Raw genomic sequence first — 26,590 nt, 5'->3', positions numbered from 1 at the left:
ATAGTATGGTGCACTCATAGTCCGGAAAATACGGTGATTGGTCTTAAAAGATTTTTTTGAAATCGAATTAATTATCTGCAAATAATGCCATCTTTGAGTGTCTGTAGCAGTGACTAGTGGCGTAATCATGTAATTTTATTATCACTAGATGGCAGTAAGTACAGAGCATTTGACATTAAAACAAGATAATTAGTGATGCATGAATGTTACTACATTCATGCATCACACCACAGTGTTGTGGCTGTTCAGGTGTTCAGGTGTATTTCTGAAGTGGACATGTTACCTGCAGTTTGAAATAAGAAATGTAAAATGTGATAAAAATACATTTTTGTGTTTGATTCCTATTCAAGACACTTTGATAAGAATGACTATACATATAATATAGGTGACTACAGAGTATCTTTGTTTACATTTTTGGTTGGTGGTGTGCCTCGTGATTTTTTCAACTAAAAAAATGTACCTTGGCTCAAAAAAGGTTGAAAAACACGGCCTTAATATACCTAAATACCTTTTAAAGCTAGTCTTAAAACCCATCTATTTTACTTGGCTTTCAACTCCAGCGGGATCTAGTTTTAAATTGTGTGTTGGTTGGTTTGTTTTTAAACTGTAAGAGTTTTTATTTGTTTATGTTTATTTTTTTATTGTTGCGTTTTAATGTACAGCACTTTGTATCAGCTGTGGTTGTTTTAAAGTGCTTTATAAATAAAGTTGGTATGGTATGGTAATATTTAAATCACTCCTCTTTGTTGATATCTGCTGCTAAGACATTTGAACTATTTAGTCTTAGAACTCTAAAACATCTTTTAATTTCTAATGAGGTGAACATTACGCTGTAACAATATTTAAACTAATTCATGAGTCTTATGCCTCATGCTCATGTGTTAAATTAGGCCAAGGAGAAAGCAGTACATCATTTAAATTCAGAAGCTATGGCAAACTAGTGTTGTAGGTAGAATATTGTGCATCCACTTAAAGAGGGTTTAGTTCAGTAACAACAGACAAGACTTCTGGTACCTTTAACCAGGTAATATAGCCTTAAAAAAGTATATCAGAAGATAGTAAGGATAATGAAAATACAAAGACAAGTACGTATCCATCTGACCAATAATCAGACCACACAGATGCTAAACAGTCACTAAATCTCAAAATGTTCTGTTGACAGAATGTTGTCAAACAAACAAAACACTCTGTGTTTAGGATATTATTTTTCATAATATCCTAAGACTAGGATATTATGGACAGTTGACAGGATGCCAGTACAGATATAAGCTGTATGAGCACCAAAACATCAGACCAATGTTCCAAGACCGGCTCCTGGAAGAAGAGATTTTAAAGCTGCAGTGCTTCATAGTACTTGCTGTAGGCTAGTTTTTCAGCCTAATGTATTTCCAATACAGTAGAATGTAGCTGAAAAATATGTTAAATATTTAGAGCATGATCAGTCACACAGTGACTGTTCTTAATAATTATTGAGTGAGAATAAAAGCTGTTTTAAGAAATGCTGCCGAATACAAAGAAAAAAAAAATCACAACTGACACATTTATTATAACTTGGATAGAAGCTGAACACTGACACATTTAAAACAAAACGGTGCGAGCAGAACAGCAGCCTACATGTTAAAGAATCTGACAGGGAACTTGGAGCAACATAAATTTTACAACATATGTTTCAAATTCTAGTTTCAAAACATCGGGTGAAAAACAGCAGCACAAAGAGCAGAATAAAAGTAGTATGTTTGATAACAGCTGAACAAATTACTCGCCCTTTAATGAAGGCAGTAATAAACATTCATTTTCCTTCTGTCAGTTTATCAGACCACAACTCATTCTTATCACCACCTTTTGATCCAGAGTTGTTTTGTTTTTCCACAAAGTTATATTGAGACTGTTAATCCAAAAATCTGTGACATTGAAAACAGCTTTACTGTTACTGTGCTGTTTACATTTCTGGTGAAATATATGCATCTGTGATATTTCACTTAATCCTACTTGATTTTAAATGGGTGACTTGTGAACATGTTGAGTTAATAATTTGGTGTTAGGTTCATTTTAGAAAACACACAACTTTTCTAATTGTTCGCTTTATTTTATGTGAATAATTTTATATAGTAATCGCCAGCTATTTTTGTACGGATCTGACCAGTAGCTTATATATGGACGTACAGACTGAAGGGCAGGTGAGACATATTAAATAGCAGAATTCAGAAACTGAGGTTCATCTTATTATTCCTTCAGCAGTAGGGGATACAATAATGAAAACCTTGACCCTGGGGAGCTTCTTTTTTTTCCTCCCCGCCCCCTTTCTTTCCTCAGAAGTAGGTCAGCAATGCAAATCTTTATCATGAATTAAAACAATTTTAATGCACCCAGAGGGAGTTCTCAAGACTGCATACCTTGGCTTTATAAGGTCTCTTGGTAAATGTCTGATTAGAGATAGAACAAAAGTGTTTATGAAGGTTCATATACACATATTCTGCCAAGACTCTGGCTTTCTGGTAAGTACTCTAGTGTTTTTAATATTTTTTTCACAGAACTAGTGACAAAACATTCATAAGATAAAGAGAGCATATGTTTGCATAAGTGTTGGAAAGCAATAGCTGTAAGAATGAAGTTGTTGTGGGTTTTAGGTATGAAGAGAAAATAGGAATTCATGGTTAGTTGGGCATGATTACTAATGTTAAGTCTAGCCCTCGTACATTGATCACAGTTATGGTTTCACAGGATGGTTAAAAAAGAGCAACATAGAATAAAGGAGGTTTTCAGATTCTTTTATGCAAAAGTTTCCTCATTGGTCTTTGTAACGAAAATCATAAATACCAGCCAACCTTTAAGATTAAAGTGATGTTTTTCATAGGACTTTGGTTTTATTGAGAAGTAACTTTTGCTGACTGATCTCTATGTAGCGGTTTAGACTCTAAAGTTTATCTTCTAAGCACAAGAAGAGAATTTATATTAGAGCTGAGACTTGCTTTGGTGTTCAGAAGATTTGAAACAAGGTCAGGTAGGACTAGCAATGTCAAAATAATTTCAGGTCGCCTAAGGCGCTCAAACAACTTCCTCTTTGCTTTGAAGTGTTTTCAAACTTTCTTTCTCCTTTTTTTTTGTTCTTATCTCTTCTAAAATCCTTCTGTCTTTGGCTGGTCCCAGTATATGTGGAGTGAAGAACTTTTAGAGGCCACAGTTTATGTAGCACAGGTGTGTAACAACAAGTGTTTGGCATGGCATGTCTACTCATGCTTCCATAAATAAGCATGTGGCAGAATGTAACATGCATTATTAATGCCTACTTGGCTGCACAATATTGAGGGAGGTTGCCTTATCAAATGTTTCTCCATGAAAACTGTGACTTGAGCTACACAGGCAACATTCAGATTGCAAATTTTGTTTGATTTTGATATTTTCGTTGATATGCTAAAATTCTTGCTGCCAAATAAGTTAAAGTGTAATGCAGAACACAACAAAGATGTTCATTACAATGACTTTAACCTAACCTGGCCATTGTTGTCTTGTGCAATTCTGCTTAAATTAAATCTCGCTTACATCACAATTTGGACTTTCTCCCCTTCACTGCGATCCTCACCGGTAGATTTTCTACCAGGCCATAAATTACTATTAACGGACCGAACCTCGTACGGCTCAGCGCTTCTCTCTTTGAAATAGTTGTTTAAAGCGCAGGCAATTTTGCGAAAGCTTCATAGCGTCAACCTGGCACATGACATATGTTGCAGTTGGGTACAATTTAAAACATCACAGTCCCTGACTCCAGGAAGCAATAGTTTCTCCATAGCTGAGAGCCCAGACCCTCTGGGAATAGTGTAGGACATTGGTCTGGTTTTTACCAGTCTAACTTTATCCCCACAAAATACATTGAATCAGTTTGCCCGTTTCTTATGCGATGAATTGATTTCTTCGTGACACATGAAATAAAAAGCTATATGTCAGGTTTTTTCCCCAAAAAAGTAAATACTTAAATAAATGGTTTTGTTGTTTTTGTTGCAGAACTGCTGCCTGCATCTTAGCTGAAGTAAAGAATTTTAGCTAAAACAAATGCAGTGAAAGACTTAATTTTAGCAAATGCGATGTTTTTCTACTTAATCACTTTCACATGTTAGGATTTTCCCTTTTTCTTCAGTCCACCATGGTCCATGTTGCTATGGACGACTACATGGGCAAAAGCTGTTGACATATTCTGTCACAGATCAGCTGCATTTACAGATTTTTACCTATGATTACATCCTTCTAAACAGGAATTTTGTCACTTATGTAGTAAAGGTGATTTTTTATTTTTTATCTTTTGCCCAAAAAATTGATCTTGGTTTTCGTTGGTTGTTCCTGCACGAGTGTTCCTCTCCCCGTCACTGCTCCCGGCTCTGCTCACTCACACTCATCCCCTTGCTCAGTGGGGATGAGTTGGTGATTTCTGTAAGATTAGAGTGAGTCAGGAATATCTGTCCACAAAGGCTATAAGGCATTTTGATCATTAAGCTGATGTGGACATGCTATGAGCAACTAGTACTTAAATGGTCGGTCTTAAATGTTAAACTTTTCTTAAATAGGGTTAGATTTATCTCTGTCTACCCAGAGAAGTTTTTGATATTGTATTCCACTGTTGCTAATGGTAGTTAAAAGATTTTAACCATATTCGAGTAGATTTGTAACATGCTTTTTCAAAGATGTAGTACACATACGTTTCTGTTTATTATAATTGCACGATGAAAAAAACACTGATCTAATTCATGTGTAACATACTGAAAGTTCAGAACATTTCCATAAGGTTTAAGTGTCATCTATACAGAGCAGTGTTTTTTTTTTTTTTTTTTTTTTTTTCTGAAATCATCTTATTGCCCCCGTTATGTATGAGCAGGGTTAGTAGAAGACTGACACCTTTTTAGTGAAACGAAAAAGCCCAATCAAAATGTTTGTGTTGTGCAAGTAAAGTGCTGTTGCATTCCCCTCGTATAATGTCAAGTTAGATCTACTTTGCCATTTGTTTGCATACATTATAGCCAGTATTTGGCTCACTCATCTTCTTTTTAGCAGGCTGCAAAGTTTAGAGGTGAAAACCTGCTGTGAAGGTCAACGTGGGGTGAATCCAGAAGGGAACGGCTGTTATAGTTCATCTCTAAGGTTTCCAGCCTCTCCTCAGTATCTTGTCAGCCTTATATTTACTTATTTTTTTCTAGCATCAAAACTCTAAGTCTTATTTACTGCTTATTTGCATCCCTTGTAACTGGAGTTATGCAATAATTAGTTATATCTACTCATTCGCATTTACTTCATTAACTTTATGAATAAGAAAAATACTTCTAATGGGTAGTTATATTTCACATACCTTCTACTTTTACTTGAATAATATTATTTTGAAGCAACGCTCTTACTTGAGCACAAAATGTAGCTACTCTAACTTTTCACTGAGTGAAAACAAGCACATTTCAACCAGACATTCACAGACAGACACCCACACAATTTATGATAAAGTGAGACTTCTCATATATAATACACAAGCTGGCCTGTTCAAGTGCTGTTTACTGTCCTGAGCATGGTGTGTCATTTGGAGGGCAAGAGAATATCCAGTATACAGAGCATCTAGCATAAATCTGCACTGTTCAAATATCCATTTTTGAAAATACCACTACATTTTATATTTCTATTTGTTTGATAACAACAGCTGTAAAAAAGCAGTCCACACATCGCAAGAAATTACTCAGTACATCATTAATGAGTAGCTGTTTGTTTTGTATACTTTTGCTTTACTCTTAGTTGAGTAGATGGTTTGACATTTGTTTTCTTGCTTATTAAAGTGGCACTATTAAGTAAAGTAGATTTTTTTTCCATCTTTACATCAGATTCCACTGTTATTCCCTCATCAAAAACACACCATACATGATTATTTCATGCATGTTTGAGAAATCCTTTGATCTTCCCTGGTAGCCATTCTGGGTGCTGAAATGCATGGTGTCACTGTGCTTGTTTGTTGACTAGGCTTTATCACGCATGAATATAACAAAATGTCATTAAGTGGGATTTTACAGTTAAAGTTAATATTAGCATGGCTGCTTAGATTGGAAAGCAATTTGTAAATTATCATCCAAAGGAAGCTTTATCAGCTTTTATTAGAAATTTTGTGCCAGCATTATGAGGATACCATAATTATAACACAAGTAACAAATGGATACATATTAGCATAGGCACAGGCTGATCATTCAATCACCCTGAGGCAGCTGTATTAAAAATAGCTTACTATTTTAAAGCATCTAATTAAGTCTGGTGATTAAGTATTTTAATTATAGTTTGATGAGATTGTGATAAAGCTCTTGCATGAAAACGGTGCCTACTTCTTACATTGTGCCTTATTTGTTACGCATAATAAATTGTTATCAAATATAGTTTGGAATTTTATTTAACTTTTATAAGGTACAAATAATTAAAAAAAAGGATCACACTAACATAAGTGTATTTATGTTTTAAATTAAGAATTTTGTTACATGGAATTCTGTCTCTCACATCCTATTTGATTTAGTTATGTTTGAAAATGTGACCACATTAAGAGCATTGCATAATATATTGATTGTATGAAGTGGAGGATTTCCAGCTCTATCTACCATCTTTTTTTCTTTTTTTTTTTTTTGCTTAGAGTTACAAGCAAGCTACTGGTTATTTTACTATCATTAATTAAAGACATTAAAAACACATAAAAGAAAAACAAATTGCTGATAACTGCTGTGCAGCTTCTAGGTCTCTACTTAATTGGCTTATTAGATGCCAATGCAAGTTCATTTGTGCAGCACATTTCAGCAACAAGGCAGTTCAAAGTGTTTTGCATGACAAAAACTTGGCACAGTAAACAAACAATTAAAAACATAACATTACAGTGGCAAAATTAAGAGAAGTAAATTAAAGTTTCAATTCATACTAGAATTGATCTACGTCCACTTATAATCGTTATTCACCCAGATTTAAGGAAACTGGGTGCCTCAGGACACACTTTAACCAGTAATAGTTGGGGCCACTTTTCTTTGCTTCTCTTACTTTAGAAGTTAGAAGCCAAACATTTCATTTCCTGTCTCTTAGTATGACATAATTACCACAGCCCAGCTGGGTGTTATTGTTGACAAGCCCATCCATTAATGACTGCAGTGTAAATGGATGTTGATCATGATATAAATGTCTTTTTGTCTATGATTTTTAGATTCTATAAACCAACACAGCTTTTTTTTTTCCCCAATGCAATTTTGTGTAAAGAATAATTTTATGTAATTTTGGTGTCTGCAGTGATACAATGTTAAAGATTCCCAGTGTAATGCTAAGTCATTCAGTTATCTACCTCCATTCATCTAGAGGTATGCTTCAGGTGTTTATATTATTATATATTTAAATTTGTATTTGAGACTTTAGTTCCATCATGTTTTATTAAAATGTTCCCCATTGACAGTCTTATATTATTCTGTACAAGATGTTACATTGGGATAATTTTGTGTGTGTGTGCATGTGTATGTGAATCACAAATGTCTGTATGTGTAGGGGTGCGGGTGTGTGTGTCTGCAGATGAAACACACTAATGAGCAGAGGCTATGATATGATCAGAGAAATGCCAGTCTCAAGAGCAGATGTTGCCCAACCTCCCATCTCTGCTCTGTGCTGATCATATTAAGCAGAGAAGAGGTTTCTGCATATGTCTCTATCTTTCCATTCCCATTCTTGCTTATGTGTGATGAGAGACAGAGAGAGCAGTGGGAAGCAGTAGAGATGAAAAATCCTTCCTAGACTTATGGGAGGCCAGGAAAAAGTGTGTACAATGCAAAAAGATGAAATCCAACTGGGATGGGATATCTTCATATGAAGCCAAAACATGACTGTTTTCTTCTCTTCCTACAATAGACGTATTCTGCTCTTAGAGTAATTTAATCTTAAGAATATAAGTTTTTTGTGCTTTTATAAACAGAGTCTTTTATAAACACATAGTCTTTAAATATGCACAATTATGTTCAAGACAACAGTTGTCGATTTGCTCAAAGAAGTACATCCATCCATCCATTTTCTTTACACCTTTGTCCCTTAGTGGGGTCGGGAGGGTTGCTGGTGCCCATCTCCAGCTAACGTTCCGGGCGAGAGGCGGGTTACACCCTGGACAGGTCGCCAGTCTGTCACAGGCCAACACAGAGACAGACAGGACACACAACCATGCACACACACATTCACACCTAGTGACAATTTGGAGAGGCCAATTAACCTGACAGCCATGTTTTTGGACTGTGGGAGGAAACCGGAGTACCCGGAGAAAGCCCACACATCCACAGGGAGAACATGCAAACTCCATGCAGAAAGACCAGGGCCGGGAATTGAACCCAGAACCTTCTTGCTGCAAGGCAACAGCTTCTACTAACCGTGCCACTGTGCAGCCTCAAAGAAGTACATTATTAGTGAAAACATTATCAAAGATATGTTAATTGTGTATCTACATGTGTAGTGACTACCTTATGCGTACATCCAAAAAAGTCTTTCATGTATAGCAAGGATATACTGTCACTTTAAAAAAGTAGTTTAATTTCAATGTGCTTTGCAGTCAATGCAAAGAAATTCAAACCCTGTTGGTCCACAGTTATGACTACAGGTGTACTGATCAGAGAATTTGTAGGTAATTTCATAGTAATTATCTATGTCCTTCTACAGAGCGAGTTGAACTCTTCAAAAGGAACAGAGGAACTTTGCTGTAATACTGTTGTCTTCCTTTTATTTGCTAAAGTCTAATTTAAGGTGTGGCCAGTTGGGTTAAAACCAAGATTCTTACATTGAAAATAAAATAACTAGAAGCTTCTTGCACCTTTTCTTTTCCCCTCTAAGTTCATCTTCACCACCTTTAGGTATGTAATTATTTAACTTTAAAGTTTTTGTCAGTTCAACCCAGTAGACTTTATTTGGTTCCTGATTGGTAAATATCAGACTTTTATAGGTGCAGTGCACCAAAGAGCAAGAGGGAGGAAGTGAGCAGCGTATACAAGCATGATTGACAATGCTAACGTGTTTCTCCTTACTCTGATTGGTTGTTACTGACTGGGAAGCAGTGCACTTCTGCAGATGGCAGTAGGACCACATAATCTCTTTTCACAGATTATCTATCACATATTGTTAGAACATAGCGACAGTTTAAACAAATATTAAAACATATATTTCTTTATAAAAGTTACCTACTGCAACTTTAGAAAAAGTTGCGACATAGCAGTGGCTCATATTTTGTTTTCCTGTTCCGTCTTTTGACTGATTGTGCTTTTATTTTTGTTACACACTGCTTTTCAAATAGTTTGCTGGGTTTGTTTGGATATATTCTGCTTGAACAATTACTGCTGTAAAATGTTGCCTGCGTACCTCTCCACCCCCAAGACAATTCAAAGTGCAGGCATAACAGATGTTTAAGCAGCAGGAAAATACAATTGCATATTTCAATAAAATATACAAATATGTAATATAAAGCATATTCTAAACCCGATTTACCCAGCTGCCTGGTGTTATAGAATGGACTAAGCAGTGATAGTAAAATAAATAGTAAATCATTGTGTCTTTAGGTGGTGTAATCCCCAGCATGTCACTGAATAAGAATTTCGGTTCCCTGGGTATAAAACTGTTTTCTGGGACTTTCCATCTATATTATCATCTGGAAGAGCTTTCTTGTGTATTTTTTCCCACAGTTAGTGTTTGCCTGAAAGGCTTTATGTAACCTCATTCACTTTGTTGTTTATGTGCCAGTTAAATACACTAACTAATAGGAAAAAAAAAAAAAAACAGCTAATGGATTTTGCTGAGGATCCATCAGCTTTTAAATTGTTAGCAACATTGCATAATGGCAAAATGACCAAATCATTTCTTTGGTCCTTTTATGTTCCACATGTTTATGTCAGTGAGTTGTTATCAAAATGACCCTTTCCTTTTCCATTAATTTGTTGTTTTCTGCTAATGCTAAATCTGGTTATTCATATTTAGCTATGAACATTATTATTATTATTATTATTATTATTATTATTATTATTATTATTATTATTATTATTATTATTATTTTAAATATGATAAGATGTTATACTTTCCAAAATGGCATGGATATGAAAGCAACTCATGCATGCATCCACTTTGTACATACACTTGAGAGTAAAAAGACAGTGAGTTCGATGTAAAATAGCAGTAGACTATTCCCATCAGATAGTCTGGTGCCCTTAGAGAGAATGTGCAGCAGCAGGGTATTCCCCTGGGTTCCAACAACTGCAGAAGCTCAACTCCTCCTCTGTGGCTTAACCTCTTTCTTTTTAAATTATATCACCCATCTCTCTTTGAATCAATGCTCTCTTTACATATTTCCTATTGCTCTGCTCCTACAGTGCAATATAAATAAAATGTGTATGACCGCTATTAGGTTTGTAATACATCATTCTCAGGCAAGATTTAAAATCTTTGCTCACCTTTCTGTTTTGTAAGATGAGTTTTCAGTGGTTGTTTTTATAAGCCCCATAACCAATGCCTCGCATTTTCATCTTTCTTAACTTACTCTTTATTGATAACTGTGATTACGACTTTGTGGGGATGTTTTCACTCTTTCTTTTATTTCCTTTTTTAAATTTTCCACACTGAATACTGAAGGATTCAGGAATAATGACATTCTGGATTGGACAATCTGGAATTGGGAACGGAAAGATATGAGTGTGGGTGTAATGATCTTTCAGACCTTTGTGAGCATCGCTTTGTTGTCTAGGAGTGGGGTGGGCTGCTTCGAATTGGCCATTGATTTTAGGCGTGCAGAGACTTGGCACACACACAAACACACACGCACGCACACGCACACACAAACACAGGGAGCCTGAGACGCTCGGTGAGGTTTAGCAGAGCTTGTCTCATCTTCCCTGTCTATCCTTTAAGCTGTGAACTGCTTTCTCACTAAATGCATGGTGGGCTGCTGGGGTGCCCTGGCAGCATGACAATAAGACTTGCAAGAGTCTTGCAGCAATATCTCTCTGTGGGGTTTTTACCTCTCCAATACTTCTACTCAGGCAAACTTTGGTTTCTGCATTCTGTGGTTACAGCCTAATGGTCTCACAAAACATAACTGTGGACAGTGCAATGATGCTATCAACTACACACCGTTCTTGATTCATGCACGGTTTGCGTACCTTTTATGTTCAGCCTGAATGAAAATTCGTCTTGGCGATGTTTTCTGTGGATGTTATTCAAGATTATTCTCAGGTTGATCCCATTATTATTTCAAATGTATTCATCCCTATGATACTTGTTTCCACACTTTGCTTTTATACATCTCTGTCTCTCAACTGCCACAAGCCAAATGGCCAGTGTCCATGTACAATTCCAGCTTTATAAAGCAGAAAAATGGAAGACATTTTTTGAAAGAGTGGACTCATTATTGCGTAGACCTTCACAAAAATTGAAAGAGAATTTAATGAGCAATTAGATCAAACATGCTTCAGAAGCTGTTATGCACTCCCATTAAGTAAAACACACCGGAGTGCTGAATTTATTTTCAGCTGATGTCTAATCAATTGGTCCAAGCAGCAACTAGCAGTTGCTCTGTAATGAGGTAAAGGTTTACCCTAGTTTAGAGAGATTGATTTGGGTGTTTTCACCAGTCTGGACACTGAGAAGTTTTGAGAGTCTGCTCTCCATTTTTATATGTTTGCATGTTTAGAGATGTTGATACAGGAATAGAGAAAAATGGAGGGAAATTTAGTTTTTCTTTTTTTTTTTTTTTTTCTTCTTCCCACACCTAATCTCCCCCTCCTCCATATACCCCGGAGGGGAAAGGAGCCTCGTCAAGGCTCTGTCATGAATTTTTAACAAGCCAGTCAGCCTGCCCTCTTGAGGAGTGTATATATTCTTGCAGATTTGCATGTGCATTTTCATACTGTCACTGAGAGGAAAGGGGAATTTTATAAACATTATCTCCCAATGTTATCTGTTATTGTCATACAAAGTCTGCAAAAATTATGTATGAAGTGCTAAATGGCTATAGACAACTTTTTTTTTATTTATGCTCAACTAAACAGCAGCGTGTCAATGTTTCTGACTGCACTGGTGGCATTTTTAATTCATTACCTACTTATTTTTAAATATATATATATATATATATATATATATATATATATATATATATATATATATATATATATAATCACACAGGACTTCCTTTGATTTCTTAACATAATATTTTGCTCAAGTCCTTAAAGCATGTAATGCTACACATCACATACAGATGTATCATCAAGCATACAATCTTGAGGGTTATATGAAATTCTTCAAAATTTGTTATATAGCTCTTCTATCACATGTACACAACCAGATGAAACTACTAAAATTATCTAAGCAGTATTACATCTGAAGGTATCAATTTCAAGTATTTAACAGACAACAGAAGATGGTCATTGAAACTAAAGTACTGAGAACATAAAGTCATGCATAACAATTTCACCATAGCTACCTTGTGTCGACTCCAAATTGAGTATGTTTGTTTATGACTGGATTAGTCTGTATATTTAGCAGCTGACGGGTCTGGAACAAAGCCCAGGACTGCAGGCCATAGAGATGACACTGTTGATCAGAAATGAAATCACTGCCAGAAGCAGACTCATGGTCATAGACACACATTGACAGGACTGTAAAAGCCCTGTAGTTTCAGATCTTTTAAATGAGAAAATACGCATTGCTTTGTCTCTGGAATTGTCCCCATCATGCTTTTAAAAGTCTTTTGTGTAAGTGTCTAATATTAGATTGTTGTTGTGAAACATCCTTTGGACAGTTTCTAATTTGAAGCCCTTTCTCATTTCTGTCCCCTAGAAACTGGCCACAGCTGCAGAGGTATTCCAGAAGGAACATGCATGGAAAGACGAGTTTGAGGTAAAAGGGAGAGAAAAATGCACTGATCAGTACACATATTATGTATACACACACAAACACACACACACGCAGACATGCACACACACAAGACAACAAGAAACACAGATAACCCTGGAAAAAGTCTGGATTTATATTTATGCCTTTGGTGGGTGTTATAGCTGCAGTTATCTGTCATAAAAAGAGATCACAGTCTCCATGCTAAATAGAGCCATAATCACATCTTTATTGCATAATTATGATTTATTGCACATTATACACTTTGTTGTGGCACATTGTGGCCGCTACTTCAAATGACTGATAGAGACAGCTTTAAACATGGCTTTAAAATGTTGCTGTCATCATGGTCAGTTTTTTTAATTGTTAGCATTACAAAAAAATTATGTTGGTCTGTCACCAGATAAACATACACAGGTAAAATAAATGTGAAAAGTAAAAACATTTAAGATGATTTGTGCAGCTTTAGTATCCAATGTCATCATTACCATAAAACAGATAAAGCAGCGCATCAGAAAAAAAAAAAAATCTGTTTAAAAATGGTTTGAAGGAAAATATACTTTCTTTACTTTTCAATTTCAGTAGAAATCAGCCTGTTGACTCGCTTCTTGAGGCATCTGTCATAGCCAGGCATAAAGTGTGTTGTATCTCATCTTTCAGTTTGAGTTCATATTCCATTATTCAAATTATTTTATAATTTATAATGTGGGTGCATTTTTTGTTTACATACACGGAACATATTCACATTTCTGACAAAGATGCCTTTTGTAACAAAACTGTTTAGTTTATAATTTTTCTACACCACAAATCTAATAAAAACATTTCCATTAGAAAACTCTTTTTATGATTACAGGGACAGATTTTCAGATATTGTTACAGTCCAGGTCTTTAACCGTGAATGACTCAAAAGACTTTTTAGTGTAAGAAAAAGTATGCATTTGCTTTGAAAATCAATGAAATGGCAGAACACATGTCATGCACATGTTATTTCAAGATCTTAAGGATTTCTGGTTCTAAAATATTATGATATTTGGGTTTTAATAAGTTCCCAATTAGTAAATTAGCTTGTTGTGCAACTCTTTGAAAAGCATTCAAAATGTCGCTTATTTTTTTAACAGGATGATGAAATTGCCTACTACAATTCAAAGGACAATGTAAGTGTGCTTTTCTCCCCCGACACTTTTCCGTTTTCTTTGAACTCTCACTCCCATGGTTTCTTAAAGTTCACAGTTACAGCTAAGACACAGGACAAGAAGATGGATGTGTTAGTCACTGCTCTTTTTAAAGCCTATTTTCCCTTCTGTCTCTAATATTCCTACTATTCACCACTTTTACAACCCCCCCACCCCATACTCTATATCATTCCCTCAGCTTTTTATTGCAGTATCAACCTCCTCCTCTTTCCCTACTTCTTGGGCTCTTCTTCCATGCAAGCCTCCTTTCAGTCATCTTTCCTCCCACCCTCGCTCAGGTGAAGAGGTCTCTGCCATGCTTCTCCTCTAATTGACAGATGAGATGTATGAGCTGGCTACGCTGTTGCTTTATTAGGAAGCAAGTGTTCGCCCCCCCACCCCCCCACTCCTCCCGCCTTGCTGACTCTCTTTCCCTCTCCCTCTCTCAACACCTCACCACCTCTCCACTGTGCATCCTTTCATATCTCATCAGTTTTTGCTTTTCTTTCTCTAAAGTCCCCTTTTTATGTAAATTGGGAGGTTGAAAATACACACAGATGCTGTCACTTCCTGACGCTCCTCTTCCGGGGGAATGATCTATAAAAGAAGAGACAACACATCTTTTATCAGTCAATAATGCTTCATTTTTCATTCGACCACCTGGGGGATGAAATTAACTGTGGTAATGAAATTACATCTGACAGAATTTGTTGGGGATGTACTGCCGGACAGTTGTCTGCTTCTTTGCTTACAGATAAAGCCACAAAGGCAAACGCTAACAAGGAAGTGTGTTAAATTTACTGAAAGCTGTGATCAAAACTACTGCATCCATCTTGATTTTCCTTTTTCCCCCCACAGCTGGATGCAAATGAGACGGAGGGGAGAAAATACAGGATTCGACCAGACTTTAAAGAGGACCCTTCATTCAAACGGTTGACTGATCACAACCATACAGCTGTCCACATTCCCACTGACATCTATGATGGCTGTGAGACTGCACACACACACACACACACACACACACACACACACACACCCACGTGCACGCACGCAGACATGCACACATGCACACAAACCCAACTGGTAACCATGGATACAGCTGACACACCAAACCATTATAAAATCTTGTCAACAGATTTTGCTCCCAGCAAACTTGCCCTTGGCTAAATAATGTTTTTAAAAGAAGTGAAACCCTATAATGAGGTCTTCTCGAGGTTTCTGCTCTGTTATTTGCTGCTGGTGAAAAGAGGATCTTCCAATTCAAATGTGTTGATATTGCATTAAGTACAACATGTTTATGCCCATTTTCATAAAAAGGAATTATAGAATTATTTTAAAAATGTCTTTAAACTGAAACCATTAATATTGTTCACAAATAAGAACACTTATTTAAATGTAAATTTTACTTGTGATATACTCTACTTATTAAATTTGGCCAATGCACAATAGCAGTTCAGTTTGTTGTGTAGTTTAAAGAATTAAAAAGTAAGTACATAGAATAATCAAAAGCCTAGCAATTAAGTGACAGGTCTAAGTATTCTGATCAACCACTGCAGAAAAAGTAATGGTTAATTTAAAAGGATCGATGATGATGTCCGTTCTTTTTGCGGACTTGGACTGTTTCACTATCAAAAGTACTTTGACCTTATAAAAGGCACAGAGTTTCCATTGGAGAGTACAGTCTCTATTATTGAGAAAGGAGGGGATCATTGTGGAGTAGAATCAATGCAAGACATTTATTTAAGAGCTTTGGGTCAGCCTCCTAAACAGAAGAGTATTTCCATAGCTCAAATATAATCCTAAAAAAAAACATTTTTGCTGTTTTCTCTATCAACACATCTCTGATCTTATCACACAGTGACGATCATGACACCATGGTCCCTGGAGGCATAACCCTACTGACCAAGTAGGCCAGTGTAACTGACACAAATAAACCAAGAACAATTTCTACACGTCTTTCAGTCTTTTGTAAAGCAGCTTGGTTTGTGCCAAAATGCCCTGTTATCTCTCTTAAAAATTGTATGCATTGTAAAATTGTGCTCTGTAAGAGTAGTCCTGGCTTGCTGCTGTACAAAAAAAAACTAATAATATGTCACTTGGAGGTAGTTTAGTCAGATCACCTTGTAAAGGTCAATGTTGTCGGTGTGTTTGTAACAATAATGGCCCTTAACACAAGTTCATTTTTAATATTTTGATGCAAAGCAAGAAAAATGCAGTTTTACCAGTTTCCACACCATTTTTATTTTTTTACATTTCTAGACCACCTTTTCTCAAATCCTATATGAGAAATGACTCTGAGTCTTGAGAACCTTGAGGTCTTGTTTGTTTAATCATGACTGAACGATGGCTTGAAGAGTGATCTACAGCTTCTGTTGTGAACCTCCTGGGTTAGATCAGTGCTGTGGAGCGCATTGAAGTGATGGGAGCAGTTCTACTTAATCACACTGTTATATCCATCAATATATATTACTGGATTGGACAGTGTCTATTGACTGCTCTAGCTAGTGACGTGCACCTGCAGATACCATTACCGTGCACTGAGTCATGTCCAGAAATAACAGTCTGTAAACATAAAGGTAATACTATGTCTAACTGTTGTAGTATTGTATTTCAATAATTTAACTGTGAGAGACCAAAACTTAAACCTCAGCTCTTACTTTTATCTTCAACACTTCATCCCTCTTGGAAACCTGCCCATTTTTCTGCTGCACTATCCTCTTAATGGCTCAACAATCAATGAATATGAGCAGAGGTCCCGTTGAAATGATCAACTTGGGTAACACAAATTGAAATCATTACAGTCATCGATTTTGTGTGAACTTGAATGCCCACAAAGTCTAAAACTGTGAACATACTCCAGATAACGAGCAACATTTTATCAATCTGAAAATCATCAAAGAAAGACAGAAAGAAAGGAGGAAAAATATTTGCTTTAGTATATTTTCACAATTGTTTGTACAATGTAATGAAATGAACTAAAACTGTCAGATTAGACTCTGCTGTGCCAATTCTTGAAGCACAAAGGTCTAAGATTTGTATAGAGACTTAATGATAACATTGCTGACTTCAGTAGTTGTGCAGTTTTTGCAGTAGTATGATTTTTGTACAAATGCTTCTCTCTTGTATTCTGCCTTGCATCACTGCAGATGTTCCTGTAATCTCACTTATAAATGTACGTACTTGAATAACCAAAGAATAAAAAAAGACTGCAATTGGAAAACTGTACATTTTAGCATAAACTGTAAAGCAGTTGTGGGCTGCATGTAATAAAAGTCAATTTCTGATCATTTCATCATCATATGCTGACATTTACCTTAAATAGTCCAGAATAATTGGATTCTCTAGAGTCTCCATGACATTACAACTTCTCAAGCTGAATGTCAATGAGTTAAGGATTGGATGTTGAATGTCTTAGCTATGCACAATTGTCTCTGCACTCGCATGTGTTCTGTCTTCATTTTTTATATATTTTTTTTATTTTATGCTTTAAAGTGCTTGTCTGATGTGATGAAAAGGGTTCAGTACTCGTCTTAAGCATATGATGACCACAGCGGAAGCTCTCGGTGAGCTTAGGTGACATGAGTCTGGTTACTGGAAGGTTTACCCACCGAATCGTAGTGCTGCTTGTTCACTCAAGCTTGTTCACTTTTTCTGTTTGTTCTGGACAAACACAGAAACTGGATTTCTATGTTTGTATGTAGATCAGGAGAAAAAAAGACAACAACAACAAAAAAAAAAAACTTGCACAGCTGAATGAAGTGCGTCAGAACTGACTTAGAGAGACAGCAGGATGGAGTGACTTCCACAGCATGGATTTCAGCCTGCTGGTGAACTGTCTGGCTCCAAGGTTACATGTGTAACACTTCTACTGACATGATAACCCCAGGTATAAATAAGGGACATGGTTGGTGGGTAGATGCAGGTGATTTGGGGATTTTTACTTCATTAAAACTGTTAGTCCTGTTTTTGGCATGTTATCTGGGTTCTGGTAGTAAGTATGCAGAGATACTCTGAGCGTCAGAGACGTACCCAGCTTGGATTTTTTTTTTTTTTTTTTGCCAAACTGTCGATATGTCACTGTGGTGGTGGCAAGTGTTCCCAGGTAGAGGAAAAGTGGTGATTGGAGATGTAAGTTAAAGTTACAGGTGGAATAAGAACATGTTCGGTAGGTATTGTGTGGACACAAATGAGAAATGACATATAGTAGTGAATTATGCCAAAAAGGTGAGATAGTTATGTTGAAGAGAAAGTATTTTGTCTTTATGTGTCTGTGAAGATTCAGGCCTGAGTCCACATGTACACCTCATCTGTACACCTCACCAGTTTTTAATAGGGGTGCACCGACTTGTGAGCCTTTCTCAGGGAGTACGTTAGTGAAATTAAGCAATGCCTCAGTACACATTGGAGGCACTATGTTTCTCAACTGGCTTGTGCGATGATGCATTATTTATCCACTTGATATTGGTTGATTGATCCAAAGGTAAAATAATACAACATTTAAATTCTCAGTATCGCCCCCTTTTTTTTTCTTTGAAATGTTATAGTTAATGACGAAATACATTACTAATTGCACTCCCACGCACAGCCTGCTTTTTTGCCTCCTTTTCCTAATGACACATGTACTCCTGGCATCCAAGCCTTCATTAATGCTGTCCTCGAGAGACATGCACATAGATAAACATTGTTTGCTTAGCACATCAATGAGCCACTTCACACTCAGTATAGGAGCCCAGTGTGGTCACATATACATATCTAAACAGATAGGAAACATAATCCCTTTACATTATCTTTCAATTACAAATACACATACATATATTAGGGCTGAAACAATTAATCAGATTAATCGTGATTAATTGGTTATTGACACAATCAACCAATTTAGTAATTGATTAATTATTAACTGGAGTGACTCTAAAACATTCAAACTGATGAAGGGATAACACCCTCAGACCAGTAGGGTCAAAACATATACTTCATTTTTGTTGAAAAATCTTCTCTGTCTATAATTTTGTTCTACTGAGAAGAGGCATAGTTTTAGTTTCAAATTATGTGGAAAAAAAAACTTCTTACTAAGCACTTTTTGTTGCATTTGTTGTCAATTAATCCACAAAAGAAATGCACCTACACTGCATTGATGTAAAGCTGGAAGGGCTGATGTTTACAAAAGTTAATGTTCTAACTTGTATTTTAAAAATGTATATATTTTTTTAGCTGTAGATGCATCCTTTGCGACAAATGACCAAGCAAACACTAAAGGAATGTTATGTTATTGCATTTAGGCAAAAGATTTTTTTTTATTTATTTTATTTTCTCAAGTAAAAAAAGGAATTGAATAATTTGTTTACTTTTGTCTTTTAATGTATTACAAATCTAGCGTTAAGTGGTTAAATGAAAAATCATCAGAATATGAAGGCGTTTTGAAAATTGTGTCACTGAACAGCAGTAGTAGCTAGACAAAGAAAAGATTGAGTTGCGGTGGCACATGTTGCATCTCCATCAATCATAGTCAGGGTTATGTGGCTCTGAGCTGCCTTGGTCCTGTGCCATTACATCCATAATGCCTGTTGCCTCTCACAACACACACTATCAATCATACGGATGCAGTGATGGAAACGCAGACAGACTCACACAGGCAGCTGGGTGTTTCTGATGATAAGCACTCTTAAAATAAAACAGATTAATTTTCTAACAACATAGCAGTTCCTTCCTGAATACCACCACTTTTATTGGTGACTAAACATGGGCATTTGCTGTTGAGCTGGACAAATATTTGCTCATGTGTCCTGCTGAGCAAATGAGCCGACGCTGAGTGAGTCTGTCTGTGAATCTTGATGAATGTGTTAATCTTGGATGCCCACGTGTCTTTGACTATTTTCCACAGCATTCTGACAGGCTCAGCTGTGTCCTCTAAACTGTATTGACCAGGCAAACACAGACAATTGCGAAACTACAGAAATGTGGAAAAAAAAAAAAAAAATCAAATCTGATCTTACAAATAAACTACACTGATAATCTAAATATTTGGGTTGTTAGTTTCATTTTTGACTTAACTCAGGTTGTTTCTTTTTTAAGCATAATGTATCTTGCTGTTCTATAAAAAATCAGCTTAAATTAATGGGACTGTGCATTTAGAACAAATTTGCAGCAGTGGTGAATGCCATTGTGTGAAAAATAAATAAGTACATATTTTTAACCATTTTTTTTATCAGGATAAAAACCCCTTGAGATTAAAACTTGGCCAAAGAGTCAGCAACAAATACAACAAAAACATTACAGTTAAAAGAAAATGCCAAGCTATAAAAAAATAGGTGCATGTCATTGAATCGGCCTCAAGACCCTTTAGTTTGGATGTAAATGCACTAAACAAGATAGATTATGTCAATTTCAAAGTTTCTTGTAGCAAGTTCCAAGAAGAGGGAGCAGAATGAATGAAAGTCTTCTTACCCAATTCAGTCTGACCAACAGGGACAGAACAAAGCAGCAATTTGTGTGAGTTAAAAGCATTAGAGTCAACATTTCTCAGTGCAACTGCAGTACAAACATAGGCTGTCAGGAGGCTTGTAAGTAAAAGTTAACCAATGGGAGTTCCTTTGGGAAGCCTGAAAAAGGCCACCCCACCTGTGAGTACAAATTACAGTGCTGTGTTGATATTTTGCGGTTTGTAATGAAACTTGGAGAAGAGAGGTAGACAAAGTATAGCATCTTAAGATATCACATAATTTCTGAAAGTAATATACCTTATTCATCTGACACATGATTGTCTAGTTTGTACTATGTTGTCTTTTGACACAAAGTATGGATTTGTGCATCTTTATGTTACAGCTACCATCGTGCTGAATGAGCTGAACTGGACAGAGGCATTGGAGGATGTCTTTAAAAAGAACAGAGAAGATGACCCAACACTTCTTTGGCAGGTGTTTGGCAGTGCTACAGGCCTGGCTCGCTACTACCCAGGTAAATAAATAAATTAATTAATTCATACTTTGGTTACGGCCTCAAAATGCAGCCTGTGGCTACAGAAAACATCTAGTGTTTCTCTTAGTAATCCTATGCGATGATGCACTGTAGAATTGATGCTACACCGATCACAAGTAACATAATGGCTACTAACGGATGAGATGAATCACTGGTTAGGTTTTCATCACACGTCATGTTGTTAGGTGTTATGTATAAGGCAACAGGTTTATAATACTATCATTAAATTAATGTTAGAAGCGGGAAAAAGTAGTGACTGGCAAGTTTGACAGGAGTAAAAATTATGATGGCTACACAACTGGGTAGGAGCGTCTCCAAAACCACAATTTTAACAAAGCAGTCCGTCTAACCTATACCATATAAATATCAGATGTTACAAAATTAATATCTGATATTTAGTTGAGTTTTACAACATATGGTGCAGTCCAAATTCACACAAACAGTGCATAATAATGCATGAATATATAACCTTTGTAAAAATGTAAATATTGTTTTTGTGAATAAAAAAAAAATCTTACTAACTCACCTGGTTAAATAAAGTTTTATAAATAAATCCAAGACTAGTTGCCATGTGTTTGTCACTTTGATGTTGGGACATACATTCAGGGGTCTGGAAGAGTTTCTATATTGCTTTGTCAAACCTTTTTTGGCATTAAAACACGGATCAAAAAGTATTTGGCAACTGGCCACAATATTTACCAACAGAAGCAGATTAACTAATAGGGAGATTAAAATGAGTGAACATGTGTAGCCATTACTGTCATTTTAAAGCTGTTTTCTTAACCCCATAACATGCATGGCAGGCCTGAACATACTCTATGCTCCTGCAAACTTGCATTTGTTGTGGTTCTCTCTAAAGTAGGAAGCCTGCACATCCAATTTTTTCCTCCTGGTATTATTTTAGAACAGCATAAAACGTGCCACAGTGAACATGGTGTGATGAATTTAGGAGTCCATCCAACTGGCCAGCTGTCATTATAAAATGTGTCCTATCATGTTAGACAGTGACTCACTGCTGAGCCATATTTAACGCTGCATATTGCTAGAGTTTAACAGTCTCGCAGTTGAATGTGTCAGAAATTGAACCAAAATAGGAAATTAGTGTTAATTCCATTTAATAAGAAAGATTATAATAAGCCTACATTTGATCTCCTTTTATAGCCTCTCCGTGGATGGATGCTCGCAAAACTCCCAGCAAAATTGATCTGTATGATGTCCGCAGGAGGCCATGGTAATAAAATTGGGAAGAAATTTGCTCATCTGCCATTTTATTAGGTATACCTGTTCAATTGCCCATCATCACAAATACAAGTTTAGACAATGACATTTTAGCAATTTAATGCATTTACACGTCTCGAAAAGTTCATTAGAATGAGACAGGATTCATTCCAGTAGCCTCTGGTCACCAGCTCCAATTCACCTCCTTTAGGATGTGAAGGAACAGGAGACTGACACTCTGGATTTAAAACTATGGATATAAAACCGACAAATCTGCATAAAAATTTCATCATGTTTATGTCTACACAAATCTCTGAAGCCGCTATGAATGCAAACAGGGGGGCATCCTAGTACTAGCAAGGTGTACCTAATAAAGTGGCCGGTGCATGTACATACAGACAGTTTCACTTTACATTGCTATCCTTATTGACATATGTACAGTTCTTCTTTGGATTGTGGGTTACTGTTCAGAAAGAGTTGTTGTTGTCTTGCGTGCTGTAAGCAAAATGCATTTCAAATATTTCCAAAAGCAAATTTGTATCTGTTTCCACTTTAAGTGATGGGATACACACGTTATTAGAATAATCCGTTTTAAAGATCTGACGGCAATTATAAGCGGACGTTCACAGTTTCTATGTCAGGGACATAGTTATTTGCAAACACTTTTCCAACATTAATAGTGCAAAGCCTTTTTATTAACTTTGTAATAATTTCACCTCTAGTCCATACAAAATGGAACAATTAAATGTGTTACCTTTGGGTAAATCATTATAATGTCAGTTGGCATATTAACTGTGAATCAAAATTTGTAAGTCTTAATCCAGAAATGTTCTTTTTTTTTATCATTCATTAAGGTACATTCAAGGGGCTGCCTCACCCAAAGATATGCTAATCCTTGTGGATGCGTGAGTACATGAAATATCCTCACAGATCCATTATCTTTTTTACATTTTCTTCTCTACTCTTAATGTGTTTTTTTACCTCCTTCATAATGTCCTGTATTTCTTAAGGCAAATTCAATTTTTTATTATTCAGACTACAGCCTCACAGAAGAAATGAGCTGATACTGAGTGAGAAGCTGTCCAATGTTTCATTTTTTCGTTTTTTTTTTTGTTTTTTTTTCTTATAGGAGTGGTAGTGTCTCAGGTCTGACTCTGAAACTAATCAGAACATCCGTCAGTGAGATGCTAGAGACATTGTCTGATGATGATTACGTCAATGTTGTTTATGTAAGTATTATTTTCGTTTTTCACATGGTCATCTTTTGCCAGGGGTCTTACAGTACATGTCCAGATTAAACAAAGAGTGAAATGTGCATTTTGAATGTCTGAATGTAAATTATTGTCTATTGTTATTACTATCCACTTTATTCAGAGTATGTTCAACTTATTATCTTTTTCATCTACTCATGCCTGCACATATTCAACACATGGCTATGCAGACCTAAATATTCACTAGGGGCAAAGAGATTGAGACAAGTAATGAAGTATAGATTCATGGACACCATAAAACCGATATTTAATGAAATACCTGCTGCTCTATTTGTTGCTAAAGATTAGAACTCTGCCCTTCAAGCCCCCAAACATCCCCCCCAATCTACAGATGTGGACACAAGTATGGCTGAACAAACCCACTGCTGCTCAAGAAATTAAAGCTGTGCTGTGACAGCATTGAACCCAGGAAGCAGCCATCCATCTCTCTCTCTGCCTTTAAATTGTTAAATTTGTTCCTTTCATCTATATGGGATAAAAGACCTTTCAGGTTTTTATCATATACCTCCATCCGTTGTTTTGTTTTAGCACATGATTTGTTTAGACGCCACATTCTCATCTTTGCACAACACTGAATCTTCCTTCCTGTCACTGTTCCCACCTACTTTTCCTTCATTTTTTGTATTTTTCTCATTCACCAGTCACCCCTAACATTTTTTCCCTCTACATCTTTCCATGTACTCAAGACCCACCACGTTTTGTAATTACATTCAGGAAAAAAACAAACAAAAAAAACAATCTGGAAATTAGTTAATTGGTACCTGTGGAGGGCTTTATTGAGATGGGTCTTTACAGAAATTGGAGCTGTCTGCTTTCTCCCTGCACAAAGACAGACATTCAGGCTCTGTCTCTCCTCCATGGGGACTCTTTTGTCTTTGAAACAATACATTTCGTTCCATTGCAGTCCTGAGACTTTACATAGATTTGCAATCAACAAGCTCAGTTGGGGAGCGTAGAGAGTTAGACTAAAAGAGATGAGTTTTTATTTATTTTTCTCCCACTGCATGCTTGTAAAAAGCTCCTAAATTATTTAAGCTGCTAAAAAGCTCAATTAAAAGGATATGGATGGACGGACGGACGGACTCAATCACTGTCACTGAACACTACACCTATTGATGGAAGCAGAAGTTCATTTGAGTGTACTGAATCTCTAGAGTATGTTAAAGTGATCTGTTCACTGGCTAAAACACTTCATTTGTGCAGAGTGAAATAGCGCCTCCTCCAGCACAGTCTGGGTACTGCATGACTCAGGGTACTCACTTCGCTTTTCCAAGGTAACTGATTTTGTTGTGTCAAGCTACACGAAACCAAGCGCATACACAACTCCGTCCCTATTATCTTAATAGACTTGGGTACAGAAAAGGATGAAAATGAGAGGAAGGGCGACAATAAAGTAAAAGTGATAGGCACACCAGTATTTGTCCCTAGTGGGGCACACCACTAGGGACAAATACCATTTACTTATGTGATTTAAATGTGGCTGAAAATGCATTCACATAGTGTTCAGTCTTCAGTCAGAATAAGCATATTGCATCAAGTGAAGCATTATATTGTTTTGCATTAGGCCTACGTAGTTGACTCAAGGATTAGAAAGTGTGAATATCCTGACTCTTGCAGTACAACTCACGCGCAATATGTTTCTGCCCTGCTGCGTCACGGCGTAATCACATCACGTCCACAATCTGTGTTGGAGTGTCTTTGAGTTACAATATGAATCAATCCCCTCCTAATTTTCAGTACAGTTACTGTGCTGGAGTGGTGCTGTGTGCTTGTTGGTGCAATGGTTGCTCAGGAAGTAGGACTTCATACTTTAAATAGTGTGTTGCAGTGCAAGCCTGTGATCCCACCTCTTCAGTTTTCGTGTCCTTAGAAAGACACGAAAACTGTCTTTCTAAGGAGGACATACTAAGTGGTTAGAATGTAGATTACAATCGTCAATGTGTGAATGGTTTGAATTACTGAATGCAGTGAATGTAGACAAATTACCTTTTGTCCCCGCCAGGTAATTTGTAGCATGCTGGGTGCTTGTAAGGGCTAACCAGGTCATGTATACCCAAAGCAAGAGCTGTGTCGGCGGCATTCTAGGCACAAAGTCAAGATTGTTCCCAGTGCTGGTTGAACTCTGCCAGAGCTAAACTCTGTCACTGATCTATTTTGTGACGTTCATGGACAGGACTTTTCTCTTAATGCAGATATCCATATCTGTTTGGTATTGTATTATAAGACAAATGTTTAATTTCTCTTCATTAGTCAATTTAAGCTTGGGTCTTTGGGTCACCACCTCTTTTTTCGCCAAAAGATGATTTAGACAAAAAAAAAAAAAAAAACTTCTGGCAAAATGGGAGACAGCTGGGAAAGGCATGGAGTTGAGACACTGAAGGAAGCTAAGATAGATTGAGGAACGCAAAAAACTAGCAAGATATTATAGAAGAAGTAAACACCCACATATATACAAATCTCAGAGTGCTTTTTGTTCCTGTAGGATTTCGGGATCATCTAATCAGAGGTGGTTGGTCATACCTCAGACTCATTTTAAAACTCATGAAGATCGGGCTTTTCTGGTTGAGGCTCTGGAAATCTTTAAAGACACTGTCATACTGACAGACTGATACCATTCATGCCAGTTTTTATATTCTTGTTTTTTATATTTGTCTCTTTGTGAAGCACTTTGTGATTCTGACTATAATAGGTGCTATTTAAATAAATGTAATTACTTTTATGAGGAGTACACAGATATGCAAATACAGATTGCAAAGAGGTGACAAAAAAATAGGAAATCAGTTCCAAAGATCCATAGAGAGATCAAATGTAACTGAAGCACAATATAAGCTCTTAAATACTGAAAAACAGAACAAAGACTAATTACCTAAATATGAAAAACAAAAGATGGAAAATCCAGAAAGAAGCTAAATACAAACCAAAAGAGCCCACGATTACAGCACTAGCAGTAATGCTAGTTCCTAAAAGTTTTTTTTAGGAACTTGTTACATTTTAATACAGTTTTACTTACACTTTAAACTTACGGGCAAACAGTGGTGGAGAAAGTACTCAAAAAATGTACTTAAGTAAAAGTAC

General features: G+C 36.4%; 1 protein-coding gene across 2 annotated transcripts in view; it reads left to right on the top strand.

The window, feature by feature from the left end:
• LOC106964832 (voltage-dependent calcium channel subunit alpha-2/delta-1) overlaps positions 1-26,590 on the top strand; it is a 79,817-nt gene that overhangs the window by 14,068 nt on the left and 39,159 nt on the right. For both annotated transcript variants that reach the window (XM_015060556.1, XM_015060555.1), the window contains exons 4-10: positions 12,826-12,885; positions 13,998-14,033; positions 14,910-15,039; positions 20,874-21,005; positions 22,188-22,257; positions 23,099-23,149; positions 23,374-23,473. In XM_015060556.1, the coding sequence (XP_014916042.1) occupies positions 12,826-12,885; positions 13,998-14,033; positions 14,910-15,039; positions 20,874-21,005; positions 22,188-22,257; positions 23,099-23,149; positions 23,374-23,473 (579 nt within the window). The remainder of the gene's footprint in view (positions 1-12,825; positions 12,886-13,997; positions 14,034-14,909; positions 15,040-20,873; positions 21,006-22,187; positions 22,258-23,098; positions 23,150-23,373; positions 23,474-26,590) is intronic.

The sequence above is a fragment of the Poecilia latipinna genome, unplaced genomic scaffold (genome assembly GCF_001443285.1).
Source record: "Poecilia latipinna isolate Pla-1442-1.1 unplaced genomic scaffold, P_latipinna-1.0 Scaffold1725, whole genome shotgun sequence".
Lineage (NCBI taxonomy): Eukaryota > Metazoa > Chordata > Actinopteri > Cyprinodontiformes > Poeciliidae > Poecilia > Poecilia latipinna.
The sequence above is the reverse complement of the archived record's forward strand: the minus strand, read 5'-3'. Positions and strand labels throughout refer to the sequence as shown.